We start from the raw sequence: 17959 nt of genomic DNA, 5'->3' as shown, positions 1-17959 counted from the left end.
TGGAACCTATACGGTCTTCAGTGTGTGACAGGTTAGTACAGTAGTGAACCTATAGGCCTTCAGTGTGTGACAGGTTAGTACAGTGGTGAACCTATAGGCCTTCAGTGTGAGACAGGTTAGTTACAGTGGTGAACCTATAGGTCTTCAGTGTGTGACAGGTTAGTACAGTGGTGAACCTATAGGTCTTCAGTGCTTCAGTGTGAGACAGGTTAGTACAGTGGTGAACCTATAGGTCTTCAGTGTGTGACAGGTTGGTGATTCTGAAAGGACAGCAACCGTAATACCACTGCACTCATGTAGAGTGCACTTTTTGTAAAACACAAAGGGCCAGTGGTGTAGTGGAGGGTATACGCAGGTATAAACACTTGTTTTTCAGTGGGCATTGCGTATACTCACTTCTTAATCCCTACTGATGCTTGTCAAAGTAGTGCAGTGGAGGTATGCGACTTATGAAATGTTTTTTATTTTTTTATTTAACCTTTATTTAACTAGGAAAGTCAGCTAAGAAATTCTTATTTACAAGGACGGCCTATTATGCAGTACAATAGAGAATTATAACTGAGACTGAGCAGTTCACTTTTATTACCTGTAACAACAGTTACACAACCACAGTTGCTGTCATACACATAGAGACAGACACAGCCAATGACATGCACATAATGCCGTGCCAAAGTTCCCCCAAACAAACACCAACAGCGAAGGCTGTGAAATAAAGTGGGAGATGTATGAGTGATGGATGCTCTGTGGCTCAGTGCACCTGGGCCCTGGGAGAGAGACACGTGTGTGAGATCTGTACAGCTCTCTAGGGAGACTCAATTGAATACTCCTCACGTCCTCTCTCCTCGCATCCTTCTCGAAACCCATTGGAGGAGAAGGTCAGAGGGAAGGGACCTCTGGCTTTCTCATCCAATGGGTTTTGAAAAGGAGGCGAGGAGAGGAGAGAGGACGCGAGGAGTATGCAATTGAGCTTCTCCCTCTGTCTCTTCCCTCCCCTCCCCTCCCCTCTCCTTTCATTTCCTTTCCTTTCCACTCCTCAGGCCCAGCTGCTCTGGGGGAGAGACACAGCCAGGGCTCCAGCCCTCTTACAGACTTGCTCTACACTATCAGCTCTTACTGCCTCCCTCATAGCCCAGCTGGCTTTCCAGTGCTACTCCAGTGCTACTCCAGTGCTACTCCAGTGCTACTCCAGTGCAATGTTCACATCTGCAAGGCTACCATCAAGGCCAACAACACTCCAAAGGCTTTACATGCACTCACAACATTGGGAGCCACAGATTTCAGGTGACATGATAGAAGTAGTGGTGATGGTTTTAGTATTAGTCCAGTCCACATGCGCTGACCAAAAGCAGTACACTACATAGGGAATATGGTGCCATTTCTGACATAGCCACAGTACTGGTTCTGAGATAGCCATGTCTAGCAGTGGTACTGTGTAGTCAGTGAAAGTCCAAACACAGCAAGACAGTCGTGAAGAGGGGGTGACAAAGCCTATTCCCCCTCAGGAGACTGAAAAGATTTGGCACGGGTCCTCAGATCCTCAAAAAGTTCTACAGCTGCACCATCGAGAGCATCCTGACTGGTTGCATCACTGCCTGGTATGGCAACTGCTCGGCCTCCGACCGCAAGTGACTACAAAGGGTAGTCACCGGGGCCAAGCTTCCTGCCATCCAGGACCTCTATACCAGGCGGTGTCAGAGGAAGGCCCTCCCTAGTCATAGACTGTTCTCTCTGCTACCGCACAGCAAGCGGTGCTGGAGCGCCAAGTCTAGGTCCAAAAGGCTTCTTAAAACTTCTTATGGCTTGGGGGCAGTATTTCGACGTCTGGATGAGAAGCGTGCCCAAAGTAAACTGCCTGTTACTCAGGCCCAGAAGCTAGGATATGTATACAATCAGTAGATTTTGATAGAAAACACTCTAAATTTCCAAAACTGTTCAAATAATGTCTGTGAGTATAACAGAACTGATATGGCAGGCAAAAATGTGAGGATTTTGTTTTGATGTGGGTATTTTCAATTGAATGCCTATAGAGTATCTAATAGGTTAGGACCCAGATTGCAGTTCCTATGGCTTTCACTAGATGTCAACAGTCTTTAGACATTGTTTCAGGCTTGTTTTCTGAAAAATGAAGAAGAATGAGACCTTTCTGTCAGTGGACTGTAGAATCATGCAGTGCTGGTTTGTGCACGTGACCGWGTGYRCGCCCTTCGTTGTTTTTCCTTTCTATTGAATACGCTATTGTCCGGTTGAAATATTATCGATAATTTAGGCAATTGACAACCTGAGGATAAATTATAAACATCGTTTGACATGTTTCTACGAACTTTACCGGTACTATTAGGAAGTATTCGTATGCATGTTTTGACCGCCTTGGTCCCTTGGTCCCGGTCCCGCCTTGGTCCCGTGTGGCTCAGTTGGTAGAGCATGGCGCTTGCAACGCCAGGGTTGTGGGTTCATTCCCCACGGGGGGACCAGGATGAATATGTATGAACTTTCCAATTTGTAAGTCGCTCTGGATAAGAGCGTCAGCTAAATGACTTAAATGTAATGTAAATGTAAATGCCTTTGAGCCAGTGGATTACTGAACAAAACGCGCCAACAAAACAGAGTTTTTGGGATATAAAGAGGGACTTTATCAAACAAACATTTATTGTGTAGCTGGGACTCTTGTGACTGCAACCAGATGAAGATCTTCAATGGTAAGTGATTAATTTTATCGCTATTTCTGACTTTCGTGACTCCTCTACTTGGTTGGAAAATGTTTGTATGCTTTTGTAAGCGGGGTGCTGTCCTCAGATAATTGTATGGTATGCTTTCGCCGTAAAGCCTTTATGAAATCTGACAAAGCGGATGGATTAACAAGAAGTTAATCTTTAAGCCGATGTATAACACTTGTATTTTTATGAATGTTTATTATGACTATTTCTGTATTTTGAATTTGGCGCTCTGCAATTTCACCRGRTGTTGTCGAGGTGGGTCGCTAGCGGAACGCCTGCACCAGAAAGGTTAACAGCTTCTACCCCCAAGCCATAAGACTCCAGAACACCTAATCAAATGGCTACCCAGACTATTTGCATTGTCCCCCCCCCACCCTTTTACGCTGCTGCTACTCTCTGTTTATTATCTATGCATAGTGACTTTAACTATACCTACACGTACAGAGGGTTCAATCAGGAATCATTTGTGGATAAGATTAAGAATGTGCAATGGTTAGAAGTGTGTAGTATGGATGATCCTGAAATGCCACTAAATTTGTTTATGAAATTATTTCTGAGTATAGTTGATAAGCACGCCCCTTTAAGAAAATGCACTGTGAGGTCAAATGGTGCCCCATGGATTGATGATGAGCTGAGAAATGTAATATTTCAACTTTATGATGCCAAAAAAGTAGCAGATAAATCCGGTACTTTTTTTGATAAGCAAAGTTATTGTAAATTAAGAAATCTTGTGACCAAGCTAAACAAAGGAAAGAAGAAGGGATTCTATCAGCACAAAATTGACGAAGTAAAGGGTGATGGGAAAAAACTGTGGAGAACGTTGAACACTATTATGGGTAGGAATTCAAACATGTCTGCCTCTTTTGTTGAATCGGAGGGTATATTTATTACAAAACCACACGACATCGCAAACTACTTTAATGAATATTTTACAGGCAAAGTGGACAAGTTGAGGAATGCTTTGATTCCAAGTGATGTCTCCATGTCATATATCCTTATAAAAGATTGTATCATGAAGGAGAGGCAATGCAGGTTCAAATGTCATCAAGTAGAAGAAGAAGAGGTAGAAAGGATGCTGTTGTCTCTGTCGGATGACAAGTCACCTGGTACAGATCATCTAGACGCCAAAATACCTAAGAGTTACAGCTAACCAAACATCTACACCAATCTCTCATATTTTTAATAAGTGCTTGATGTATGGGGGTGTGCCCAGAAGTCTGGAAAGAGTCAAAGGTTATTCCACTACCTAAGGATAAAAAAATCTGCATTCACTGGTCCTAATAGTCGTCATATAAGCTTGCTGCCAGTGTTAAGTAAATTATTGGAAAAAAAWGTATCTGTACAAATCAAGGATTATTTCTCATGTAATGGTCTGATAACGCGTTTCCAGTATGCATATAAAGAAGGGCATTCTACGAGTACGGCCTTAGCACAAATGACAGATGATTGGTTAAAGAGTATGGATGATAGGAAGTTAGTTGGTGCAGTGTTGCTGGATTTCAGTGCTGCTTTTGATGTAATTKATCAGGAACTGTTACTAGGAAAATTCAAATGTTATGGTTTTAAGGATGCAGCTCTATCCTGGATGGAAAGCTATCTATCCAGGAGAAGGCAAAACGTGTTCCTTAATGGTAGCTTTTCAAATAGTAAAGATATACATTGTGGTGTTCCTCAAGGAAGCTGCCTAGGCCCACTGCTCTACTCTATCTTTACTAATGTTTTACCTTCAGTAATGAACAAAGCAAGAGTGGTCATGTATGCTGATGACTACAATGTATAGTGCAGCATCAGAATGTAATGAGCTAACAGATGTACTGATCAGTGAACTAAGAATGGTGTCTGAGTGGGTTGATATGAACAAATTGGTGTTGAACATTTCTAAAACTAAATGTATTGTATTTGGTTCAAGATATATGCTTGCTGATGACTCCCAATTGAATTTGTCGATGAATTGAATACATATAGAGCAAGTGAAAAAAATAAAATAATACTAGGCGTCATGTTGGACGCAGCTTTATCATGGTCAAAACACATAGATAATATTGTTATTAAGATGGGTAAAGGAATTGCTGTTACAAGAAAATGTTCAGAGTATGTAACATCTAGCACTCTGAATCAGGTGATTCAATCCCTGGTCCTATCACACTTAGAGTACTGTCCAGTTATACGGTCATCTGCAGCAAAGAAAGATATAAAAAAGCTCCAAATGGCTCAAAACAGGGCTGCCAGATTATCTCTTCATTGCTCTAAACAAATGAATATTATTAAAATGCATCAGAATCTCTCATGGTTTCACGTTAAAAACAAATTACTATCTAGTMTTCTGATTTTCTTTAGGAATGTTATATTTTTCGAAAAACCACAGTATTTTTCAGTCCAATTAGTACATACTAGCAACACGCATAACCACCAAACCAGACAGGCAAATTCAGGGCAGCTAAAACAACTCAAGCCAAGGACAAATTGCCTTAAATCTACAGTTTTATATCGAGCTATAGCTGAATGGAACTTTTTACCAATCCATATTTCTCAGGCAAAAAGTAAATCCACCTTCAAGAAACAAATAAAAGAACRTCTAATGTGATAGACCATATGACTGGACAGGAAATAGAAAGTATCAACTGAATGATAAATGTGTTTCCTGTCAGGTATTTTAATTATCTGTATTGTCTACTTGTTGAATGTTTGTGAAGTCTYGATAGTGGTTGTTTGTAATTTCTTGATAATTGGTGATGGACCCCAGGAAGATTAGCTAGCGTTATGGCATTAGCTAATGGGGATCCAATTTTTTAAAACAAAATTACAAAAATATTACCTCAATTACCTCGACTAACCTGTGCCCCCGCACATTGACTCTGTACCGGTACCCCCTGTATAWAGCCTCGCTACTGTTATTTCACTGCTGCTCTTTAATTATTTGTATTTTTTTACTTTTTTTTTGTTGTTGCATTGTTGGTTAAGGGCTTGTAAGTAAGCATTTTACTGTAAGGTGTACACGCATGTGACAAATAAAATGTGATTTGATTTGAAAGTGATAGACATTACTAATGGGTTAGCCACCACTGCAGTGTGTGTGTGTGTGTGTGTGTGTCTACTCACCCTGCTCCTTGATCTGTCTGATCTGGCGCACAGTCTCCTTGAGGATAGCACACTTGTCTGGCTTGACGTTGAAGCTGTCGATGTCACTGAGATTGGCAGAGATCAGTTCGGCCAGCTCCTCAATGTATTTACTCTCCTGCTCCCGCCGCCTTCGCTCACACCTACAGGGGGTGACACTGTGTTTTACTACCGGTATTCACCAATATTATTTACCATTGAATACAACCCTGATAAAACAAACACAAGAAAATGGACTGAAACAGGGAGGGGCTAACTGAAACTGTCCAATAAGAAATACTTGTTTTTGTTTTCCATTGCAAAAYGTTTCAAGGAAGTTGGCCTATTTCCAAATAACTTGTTGTTACATGTCCATGGTTAGCGAATCTGAGCAGTCTTTGTGTTATTTACAATATAGCATTCTGGGGCATGTGGCTCATTCCGCATAACCACCATTCTCTAGTTCAGGTATGAATGTATGCATTAATTCTCTCATACATACATACATACATACATACATACATACATACATACATACATACATACATACATACATACATACATACATACATACAGTCTACCTGTCTTGACTTTGAGGATGCATTTTCAGAGTATTTAAAAAGAAACCGATTTCCAACAGGTCAATGTTGAGCTCAATATCCCAGCCAATATCCCAGCCAATAATCAAAATGGTCAAATATTGTGAAACCGGTTGTAAACTGGTTCAAACCGTAGTGTAGACTAGATACCTTTAATGTAAGTGATTACAGCTACTAGAGATCTCCAGATTCAGAAGCCAGGGTTGACTTACAGTCGGCTACATTAAAAAGACTTCACCCTGTTTTAATGTAAAATTGGAAGTTGATTCATAAAATGTACGAACAAAAATGTATCTGACTTGACAAAATAGATTTGCACTTGTATGTTTAAAAAAACAACATAAATAAAGAAGAAAATCCCCAAATCCCCCCATCCCATGGCCTCACGCCAGCCCCCTACTCACCCCAGACTGGGCGTGTCGCAGGTGGAGAGCTTGCGTTTTCGGTTTTCCGAGCTCAGAGGCTCCATGGAGTTGTCCCCCAGTCCGCTCATCGTGTACACATATCAGCACCTGACAGGGACAGAACAAACACACACGCTTAGCCACAGGTCAGATAATGGGAGGGACGGTCAATAAGATGTTATTAATGTAACTGGGTGGGGAAGAAACGAGAAGGTGTGGAAACCTCCATATATAAACACATCTATCCTTATGGCTGTGGATAATAGTCAAACTCAGAGGGAGACACACACAGACGCGAAGGAGAAGCTTTATGCTAATTATCCAACCTCAAGGGTACTCTTAAGCTTATTTTATGCAAATCACACTATTGGCACAATATGAAAAATCTATATTGCATCGTCTGCCTCCTCCTCTCAGGGTAGAGTGTGTGTATGACCTCGCGCACACACGCAGACACACACGGATTAGCAGTGTCTCTGACAGTTAGACACGCTGCACGACTAACCCTGTTAGACAGCAGTCTGTCTCCTACAATGCATCTCACTCGGTCTACAGGAATGTAGGCTGTCTAAGGTGGAGAGGGGCGGGGAGGGGGAGGGAGAGAAGTGAGGAAAGGAGAAGCTGGCAGCATGAAGTCCACGCTGATTGGTCCATTTATTTACCAGTGACGCTGGAGAAAGGTAGGAGGGAGGGAAAGAGACAGAGAAAGGGAGGGGACATGGGCGGGGTAGGATGAGAGCAAGAGGATAGAGAGTGAGATCAGTGGCGATCACCTAAAAGCACACCGCTCCGATACAGCAGGTCAGGAGAATTAGGTTAAGGCTACGAAAAGTCACTTGTGTCGAAGTGGTGTGTTTTTAGGGAGTCCCAAGCAGTGGAAACAGAGGAGAGGAGAGAGGGGGAGGGAAACGTGTAGTGAAGGGGAGGCAGCAAGAGGGAGAGCGGGAAGAGAGTGAGAGAAGGCGTGGAAGGGAGATGGAGGAGAGAGAGAGAGCGAGAGAAGAAAAGGAAGGATGCAGTGCACGATCAGGAGGAGAACCACACTCCAGTGCCCTTCTTAACCTTCCCAGCAAGAGCATCATTTTTATTCCATTGATTGCATGGTTACCCTCTGACCGACATGCATGACGCCTCTACTGAATAGAAAAGCAAGCCACCAGAGGCAAAGCAACAGTGTTTCCATTCTATAATTCTATCCATTTGTTTTACAGATATTTTTTGTAATATTCCCTCGGAGTAATGTTTATCAATCACTTGGATTTCAATTCCAATCATTTCAAGGACATTCGATTGGCGTGACAAAAAGAGTGCGTTCATTGCCACGTCATCCCAGCTGTGCCAAATAGTGCACGGCAACGTTCTAAAGATAGCCCACTAAAATGGCTTGCGAACAGACGTTCTACCCTGCCTATTCATTCGATCATGCCTGCTGGTCTGACAACATCACCTAAGTCAGGGATGGGCAACTTTGATGGGGTGGAGGCCACAAAAAAATGGCTGAACTCATAATTAGGGGCCGCAGTGGCTTGCGGGTCTGCGTACCCACATCCATACCCGCCCACCTTGCCAGCCAAACATTTGAGCAAACCCCCTCTTGACAGCGGAGAGACATATTTTTGTTGATGTTCATTTCCTGCAATTCTACACATTTTGTCATAGGGTGGAGAGACATTTCTTCCAGTTTTAAATATGATATCTGAGTGAGAGTGACAAACAAAATCAATGGGGGCCCCCCCGGGTCGGTAATTCCATGATTAAGCCGACTACAAGTTTAGATAGCGGGCCGCTAAACTAACTTACCCATCTAAAACATTTTAGCTGACATGGGCTAATTGAGTGACTATCAGCGACTGACATAAGAGAAAAACTGATGATGTACAACCAAATTTCGAAATCGCACCTTGCGGGCCACAACCACCCAACCAGCCAGTTGCCCATCTCTGACCTAAATTAATATATCTAAATGTGAAATCAATCAAATGAAAAAGCAGCCAATGGAGCTCCATGATGCTGGAAGGTGGTGTGATGCTCCTCCCTCAGTACTATATTGGTTTCCACTCCAGACAACAACATTGACCTTAATTGGGAAGCATCATACTGTAGCTCTGTATGTAGGGAAACACGTGATTATGTGCAAAAAAAGGTTTCACTCTAGAGGATTTCACAAGCAGCTTTGTTTAGAAGACGCTCACTCAGTCCCTCCCTCGATCTCTTCCTCTCTCTCCMTCCCTCCCTCCCTCCCATACGTGTTTCCTTCAATCTATCCATCCCTGTCAATCCTTCCCTTCTCCTACCTGCTTTCCTATCTGTCTGTCTGTCTGTCTGGGAGGTGGAGAGGAAAGGGGGAGGGATTAAAGAGAGGCGGTGGAGAGCTCAGAGGAGGCGCTTAGAACTAGAGCTAAAGGAAGGGTTTCACTGAAGCCCTCTTCCACCAATCCTGATCATGCCTGCCTGCCTGCATGCCTGCCTATTGATAGAGTTCTCAAAGAGAGAGAGAAAGAGACCGAGAGAGAGAAAGGGGGAGAGAGAGATGGCTCCAGCGTTCTAATTGCAGTGAATGAGGCGGCCCCAGAGGATGACTGATTAGGAGGGCTGCTGAATGCCCCAGGGAAATGGGTCACCTCCAGTGTGGCGTGAGCCAGCCATCCACCCGCTCTTCCAGAGCAGTGCAGGGAGTAAAGTCAATTACACACCAAAGACACTGGGGCCTGGTGGCACACTGGGAAGCAGGGGGGCTGTGGGGGTTAATGGGTATGGTACAGGGGGGAAGAGAGGGTGGGATGGGAAGGGGTGGACGATTTTGGGAGAAACAGGCCACGACTCCAGAGAGCTACAATGAGTGTAAGTAAACGTTGATGAAGTTGTCGTCCACCTCTCTCTCCGAGTGAGCCTCCCTCCATATTTCCTCTGTCTGTCGTTCATCCGTTCCACATCCTCCTACTGTAGTTACTGGCATGTGGGCCGGGAGGTCTCCCACATGAGAGTTCAAGGTTAAACTCAGTTTTTTAAATTAATATTCTGCCCACTTCCGTTTGCCCCCCCCAAAAATCTAAACACAATAAAATAATAATTTGTATCATTTATTTTTATTTTTATAGTATTTATATACAGTGGGGAGAACAAGTATTTGAAACACTGCCGATTTTGCAGGTTTTCCTACTTACAAAGCATCTAGAGGTCTGTAATTTTTATCATAGGTACACTTCAACTGTGAGAGACGGAATCTAAAACAAAAATCCAGAAAATCACATTGTATGATTTTTAAGTAAATCATTTGCATTTTATTGCATGACATAAGTATTTGATCACCTACCAACCAGTAAGAATTCCGGCTCTCACAGACCTGTTCGTTTTTCTTTAAGAAGCCCTCCTGTTCTCCASTCATTACCTGTATTAACTGCACCTGTTTGAACTCGTTACCTGTATAAAAGACACCTGTCCACACACTCAATCAAACACTCCAACCTCTCCACAATGGCCAAGACCAGAGAGTCTTGGCCATTTCTGCTTGAAATAGCTAGCCTGTGCTTTCCTAACTGACTGAGTGTATTGGTTCCTGACTTCCCTGAAAAGTTGCATATCGCGGGGACTATTCGATGCTAGTGCAGTCCGCAACAGGATATTTTTGTGCTGGTCGAGGGCAGTCAAGTCTGGAGTGAACCAAGGGCTATATCTGTTCTTAGTTCCACATTTTTTGAAAGGGGCATGCTTATTTAAGATGGTGAGGAAATTACTTTTAAAGAACTACCAGGCATCCTCTACTGACGGGATGAGGTCAATATCCTTCCAGGATACCCGGGCCAGGTCGATTAGAAAGGCCTGCTCGCGGAAGTGTTTTAGGGGTGGTCGTTTGACCGTGGACCCATAGCTGATGCAGGCAATGAGGCAGTGATCRCTGAGATCYTGATTGAAAACAGCAGAGGTGTATTTGGAGGGCAAGTTGGTCAGGATAATATCTATGAGGGTGCCCATGTTTACGGATTTAGGGTTGTACCTGGTGGGTTCCTTGATAATTTGTCTGAGATTGAGAGCATCTAGCTTAGATTGTAGGATTGCCGGGGTATTAAGCATATCCCAGTTTAGGTCACCTAACAGAACGAACTCTGAAGATACAGTTGAAGTCGGAAGTTTACATACACCTATGCCAAATACATTTAAACTCCGTTTTTCACAATTCCTGACATTTAATCTTAGGAAGAATTCTCTGTTTTAGGTCAGTTGTGATCACCACTTTATTTTAAGAATGTGAAATGTCAGAATAATAGTAGAGAGAATGATTTATTTCAGCTTTCATTTCTTTCATCACATTCCCAGCGGGTCAGAAGTTTACATACACTCAATTAGTATTTGGTAGCATTGCCTTTAAATTGTTTAACTTGGGTCAAACGTTTCGGGTAGCCTTCAACAAGCTTCCCACAATAAGTTGGGCGAATTTTGGCCCATTCCTCCTGACAGAGCTGGTGTACCTGAGTCAGGTTTGTAGGCCTCCTTGCTCGCACACACTTTTTCAGTTCTGCCCACAAATTTTCTATAGGATTGAGGTCAGGGCTTTATGATGGCCACTCCAATACCTTGACTTTGTTGTCCTTAAGCCATTTGCCACAACTTTGGAAGAATGCTTGGGGTCATTGTCCATTTGGAAGACCCATTTGCGACCAAGCTTTAACTTCCTAACTGATGTCTTGAGATGTTGCTTCAATATATCCACATCATTTTTCTTCCTCATGATGCCATCCATTTTGTGAAGTGCACCAGGTACTCCTGCAGAAAAGCACCCCCACAACATGATGCTGCCACCCATGTGCTTCATGGTTGGGTGGTGTTCTTCGGCTTGCAAGCCTCCCCCATAACTATGGTCATTATGGCCAAACAGTTCTATTTTTGTTTCATCAGATCAGAGGACATTTCTCCAAAAAGTACAATCTTTGTCCCCATGTGCAGTTGCAAACTGTAGTCTGGCTTTTTTATGGCGGTTTTGGAGCAGTGGCTTCTTCCTTGCTGAGCGGCATTTCAGGTTATGTCGATATAGAACTCGTTGTTTCCTCCAGCATCTTCACAATGTCCTTTGCTGTTGTTCTGGGATTGATTTGCACTTTTTGCACCAAAGTACGCTCATCTCTAGGAGACAGAACGCGTTCCTGAGCGGTATGATGGCTGCGTCGTCCCATGGTGTTTATACTTGCGTACTATTGTTTGTACAGATGAACGTGGTACCTTCAGGCGTTTGGAAATTGCTCCCAAGGATGAACCAGACTTGTGGAGGTCGACAATTTTTTTTCTGCAACTCCTCCCCCTTTGGCAGTTCTATCTTGACAGAAAATGTTGTAGTTGGGGATGGAAATCTAAATTTTTGGTGGCCTTCCTAAGCCAGGATTCAGACACGGCAAGGACATCAGGGTTGGCGGAGTGTGCTAAAGCAGTGAGTAAAACAAACTTAGGGAGGAGGCTTCTGATGTTAACATGCATGAAACCAAGGCTTTTACGGTTACAGAAGTCAACAAATGAGAGCGCCTGGGGACACGCAGGGCCTGGGTTAACCTCCACATCACCCGAGGAACAGAGGAGGAGTAGGATCGGGGTACGGTGAAAGGCAATCAAAACTGGTCGTCTAGTGCGTTAGGGACAGAGAATAAAAGGAGCAGATTTCTGGCCGTGGTAGGATAGATTCAAGGCATAATATACAGACAGGGGTATGGTAGGGCACGGGTACAGCGGAGGCAAGACCAGGCACTGGGTGATGATAAGAGAGGTTGTATCTCTGGACATGCTGGTCTCAATGGGTGAGGTCACCGCATGTGTGGGAGGTGGGACAAAAGAGGTATCTGAGGCATGTTGAGTGGGACTAGGGGCTCTGCAGTGAATTAAAACAATGAGAACTATCCTAAACAACAGTATACAAGGCATATTGACATTAGAAAGAGACATAAAGCGAGGCATAAAGCAATCACAGGTGTTGATTGGGAGAGTTAGCTAAGACAACAACGGGTAAGACAACAACAGCTAATCAGCTAAGACAATAACAACAGGTAAAATGGCGATGAATGGGCAGAGAGGGTCAGTTAACTACACACAGGGCCTAAGTTCGAGGCTGGGGCCAACAGATAAACAAAAATAAACAATATGGAGTACCGTGATTAATGAACAGTCCAGCAGACATCAGCTATGTAGCCAAGTGATCATAGGGTCCAGTGAACAGCAATAGATGAAACAGGGAAGCTGCTAGGTAGTCTTTACTACGCTAGCAAGCGGGAGACACGGAGTAAAAAAATAAAAAATAAAAAGTCAGCAGGCCAGGGTTAGTAGAAGCGTCTGCTCCGACGTCCGGCAAAGGTCTAAAAATAGCAGATCCGTATAACATTGAGTGAGGCGGGTTACCGGAAGGTATATTTAATTTAAAAATGGAAAAAGAGATTGAAAATATATTGAAATATATACAAAAAAGATGAAAAATACAAAATGTACACAGGAGAAAGGCAAACAACGTCTGCACTGCTACGCCATCTTGGATACAAAATGATGCACATAACTCTGCAATGTTTGGTTGTATTGGAGAGAGTCTCAGTCTTAAATTATTTTCAAAACACAGTCTGTGCCTGTATTTAGTATTCATGCTAGTGAGGGCTGAGAATCCAATCTCACATAGATACATGGTTGCAAAGGGTATCCGTGTCTTAACAGCGCGATTTGCCAAGGCAGGATACTCTGAGCGCAGCCCAATCCAGAAATCTGGCAGTGGCTTCTGATTAAATTCCATCTTCACAGAACTGCTCTCTTGTTCAGATATCGGTAAGTGGACTGGAGGCAGGGCATGGAAGGGATAACGAATCCAGTTGTTTGTGTCATCATTTTCAGGAAAGTACCTGCGTAATTGCGCACCTAACTCACTCAGGTGCTTCACTGTATCACATTTGACATTGTCCGTAAACTTGAGTTCATTTGCACACATAAAATCAGACAATGATGGAAAGACCTGTGTGTTGTCCTTGTTAATGTAGACAGAGAAGAGCTTCTTAATCATAGCCTCAATTTTGTCCAGCACATAGAATATAGTTGCAGAGAGTCCCTGTAATCCTAGATTCAGATCATTCAGGCGAGAAAAAACATCCCCCAGATAGGCCAGTCGTGTCAGAAACTCGTCATCATGCAAGCGGTCAGACAAGTGAAAATTATAGTCAGCAAAGAACACTTTAAGCTGAACTCTCAATTTAAAAAAATGTGTCAATACTTTGCCCCTTGATAACCAGCGCACTTCWGTATGTTGTAAAAGCATTACATGGTCGCTGCCCATATCATTGCATAGTGCAGAAAATACACGAGAGTTCAGAGGCCTTGCTTTAACAAAGTTAACCATTTTCACTGTAGTGTCCAAAACGTCTTTCAAACTGTCAGGCATTCCCTTGGCAGCAAGAGCCTCTTGGTTGATGCTGCAGTGTACCCAAGTGGCGTCGGGAGCAACTGCTTGCATGCGAGTATCCACTCTACCATGTCTCCCTGTCATGGCTTTTGCTCCATCAGTACAGATACCAACATGAGCAGCAGCTACGTTTGGCTACATACGGACCGTTAGTGGAATTCCCGCAAGAGAGTAACGGTTAATGTGACTGGATGTTAATTATTTGACTAGGCTACCTGTATTTGACATTTTGTTGTTATTTCACTAGATGGTTTCATTTTATTTTTGGCAGCGAAACGAGGCTACTCGGGCGAGAGAAAATACTCACCCAAATGTATAGCTCCATTGGAAAATATCAATGTACTGGTTGAAAATGTGAAGMAAAAATATATAATAATAATAATAAATATATATATATATACACAGTTGAAGTCAGAAGTTTACATACACTTAGGTTGGAGTCATTAAAACTCGTTTTTCAACCACTCCACACATTTCTTGTTAACAAACTATAGTTTTGGCAAGTCGGTTAGGACATCTACTTTGTGCATACACACACAGTAATTCTTCCAACAATTGTTWACAGACAGATTATTTCACTTATAATTCACTGGTTCACAATTCCAGATAATTTAAACAAGTATGGGAAACAATTTAAACAAGTATTCGAAACAATAAAACACTATGAAAAATCTGGGAAACCAGGCCTGTTATTCATAGCTGACTTCGAAAAGGCCTTTGATAAAGTACAACTTGAATTTATATATAAATGTCTGTACTATTTTAATTTTGGAGAATCTCTTATACAATGGGTTAAAGTTATGTACAGTAACCCAAGGTGTAAAATAGCAAATAACGTCTACTTCTCAGAAAGAGGAGTAAAACAAGATATTTATTATGGCCATCGAAATGTTAGCTATTAAAATCAGATCCAACAATAGTGTCAAGGGGCTATAAATCCAAGGTTTAAAAACAAATGTGACCTTGTACGCTGATGATTCATTTTTTATTTTAAATCCGCAAWTTGGATCCCTGCACAGCCTCATCAAGGATCTAGAAAATGTTTCTAACCTCTCTGGATTAAAACCAAATCACGATAAGTGCACCATATTAAGTATTGGATCTCTAAAAAAAAAAAAATGTTTACATTCCTGTGTAGTTTACCAATAAAATGGCCCGAAAGTGAAGTGGACAAACTCGGTATTCATATCCTGGAAGAAAGGATCTCACTGCAACAAATTTTATAGAAAGTTTGCCAAATCAGATAACACCTATCTATTTGTGGAAAAATCACCCTGATTAATTATTTAGTCATATCCCAGTTGACCTATTTACTTATGGCCCTGCCTACACCTAACGACTTGTTTTTTTATTTTATTATGTGAACAAAAAATATTCCACTTTATTTGGAACGGCAAGCCAGACAAAATTAAACCGACCCAGTTATATAATGAATATGAATTCAGAGGGCAGAAATGAAATATTAAAGCATTGGACCTCTCACTAAAGGCTTCAGTCATACAAAAACTATGCTTAAATCTGATCTGGTTCTCTAGCAGATTAGTAATAATGGCTCACCCGGTGTTCAAGAATGGCCCTTTTCCCTTCATTCAGATTACAACCTCTCACTTTCAGTTACATAAAAATGAAATAATCTCAAAAATATCCCTATTTTAAAAACAAGCAACAGAAAGCTGGTTGCAATTTCAGTTTAATCCACCAGAAAAGAGAGAACAAATATTATAAGAAATATTATGGTTAAACTCAAATATACTTATTGATATAAAAATATTTTTGGAATAAAAAAGAAAAAGGATCATCTTTGTAAATGATATCATAAATAGGACTGGTGGAGTTGTCATACATGCAGCTAACAGAAATATATGGAAATGTTTGYTCTATCCAAAATTACAGCCATCTGATTGTAGCATTACCACAAATATTGAGGAGGCAAGTGGAAAGGGGAGAAGGTAAGGAACTTGTCTATCATCCCTGCATTAAAGACCAAAATTGGGTAAAGAAAATTGTGATAAATAATAAAGCATACCAGTTTAATTTAAGGACAAAAAAAATAACAGCTGCGTCATACAGGTTGCAAAATAGTTGGAAGGAGATTTTCGATGTGCCAATTCCATGGTTCCATGGAGCTAAATATCTTCTATACTCGCTTCGAGGCAAGTAACACTGAAACAAGCATGAGAGCATCAGCTGTTCCGGACGACTGTGTGATCACGCTCTCTGTAGCCGATGTGAGTAAGACCTTTAAACAGGTCAACATTCACAATGCCGCAGGGCCAGACAGATTACCAGGACATGTRCTCCGAGCATGCGCTGACCAACTGGCAAGTGTCTTCACTGACATTTTCAACCTCTCCCTGTCTGAGTCTGTAATACCAACATGTTTCAAGCAGACGACAATAGTCCCTGTGCCCAAGAACACTAAGGTAACCTGCCTAAATGACTACCGACCGTAGCACTTCGTCTGTAGCCATGAAATGCTTTGAAAGGCTGGTCATGGCTCACATCAACACCATTATCCCAGAAACCCTAGACCCACTCCAATTTGCATACCGCACCAACAGATCCACAGATGATGCAATCTCTATTGCACTCCACAATGCCCTTTCCCACCTGAACAAAAGGAACACCTATGTGAGAATGCTATTCATTGACTACAGCTCAGCGTTCAACACCATAGTGCACTCAAAGCACTAAGCTAGGGACCCTGGGCATAACACCTCCCTCTGCAACTGGATCCTGGACTTCCTGACGGGCTGCCCCCAGGTGGTAAGGGTAGGTAACAACACATCCGCCACACTGATCCTCAAYGCAGGGGTGCGTGCTCAGTCCCCTCTTGTACTCCCTGTTCACACGGCCAGGCACGACTCCAACACCATCATTAAGTTTGCTGATGACACAACAGTGGTAGGCCTGATCACCGACAACGATGAGACAGCCTATAGGGAGGAGGTCAGAGACCTGACCGTGTGGTGCAAGGACAACAACCTCTCCCTGTGATCAAGACAAAGGAGATGATCGTGGACTACAGGAAAAGGAGGACCGAGCACACCCCATTCTCATCGACCGGGCTGTAGTGGAGCAGGTTGAGAGCTTCAAGTTCCTTGGCATCCACATCACCAACAAACTAACATGGTCCAAGCACACCAAGACAGTCGTGAAGTGGGGACGACCAAACCTATTCCCCCTCAGGAGACTGAAAAGATTTGGCATGGGTCCTCAGATCCTCAAAAGGTTCTACAGCTGCACCATCGAGCGCATCCTGATGGGTTGCATCACTGTCTGGTATGGGACCTGCTCGGCATCCAACCGCAAGGCACTACAGAGGGTAGTGTGTACGGCACAGTACATCACCGGGGCCTAGCTTCCTGCTATCCAGGACCTCTATACCAGGCGGTGTCAGAGGAAGTCCCTAAAAATTGTCAAAGACTCCAGCCAACCTAGTCATAGACTGTTCTTTCTGCTACCGCATGGCAAACGGTACTGGAGCGCCAAGTCTAGGTCCAAGAGGCTTATACCCCCAAGCCATAAGACTACTGAACATCTAATGAAATGGCTACCTAGACTACTTGCATTGCTACTCTCTGTTATTATCTATGCATAAGTCACTTTAATAACTCTACCCACATGTTTATATTACCTTGACTAACCGGTGCCCCCGCACATTGACTCTGTACAGGTAACCCCTATATATAGCCTTGCTATTGTTATTTTACTGCTGCTCTTTCATTATTT

At 42.7% G+C, this 17959-nt stretch overlaps 1 protein-coding gene across 4 annotated transcripts in view; it reads right to left on the bottom strand.

Moving 5' to 3' along the window:
* LOC111966229 (nuclear receptor coactivator 3) overlaps positions 1–17959 on the bottom strand; it is a 114829-nt gene that overhangs the window by 21766 nt on the left and 75104 nt on the right. For all 4 annotated transcript variants that reach the window (XM_023990703.2, XM_023990704.2, XM_023990705.2 and 1 more), the window contains 2 exons: positions 6814–6921; positions 5814–5974 (listed from right to left, as the gene is read on the bottom strand). In XM_023990703.2, coding sequence (XP_023846471.1) covers positions 5814–5974; positions 6814–6902 — 250 coding nt within the window. In that variant the 5' untranslated portion in view covers positions 6903–6921. The remainder of the gene's footprint in view (positions 1–5813; positions 5975–6813; positions 6922–17959) is intronic.

This window comes from Salvelinus sp. IW2-2015, linkage group LG7, assembly GCF_002910315.2.
Source record: "Salvelinus sp. IW2-2015 linkage group LG7, ASM291031v2, whole genome shotgun sequence".
In the NCBI taxonomy this organism is placed as follows: domain Eukaryota; kingdom Metazoa; phylum Chordata; class Actinopteri; order Salmoniformes; family Salmonidae; genus Salvelinus; species Salvelinus sp. IW2-2015.
This window is presented reverse-complemented; position numbering and strand designations above follow the sequence as displayed.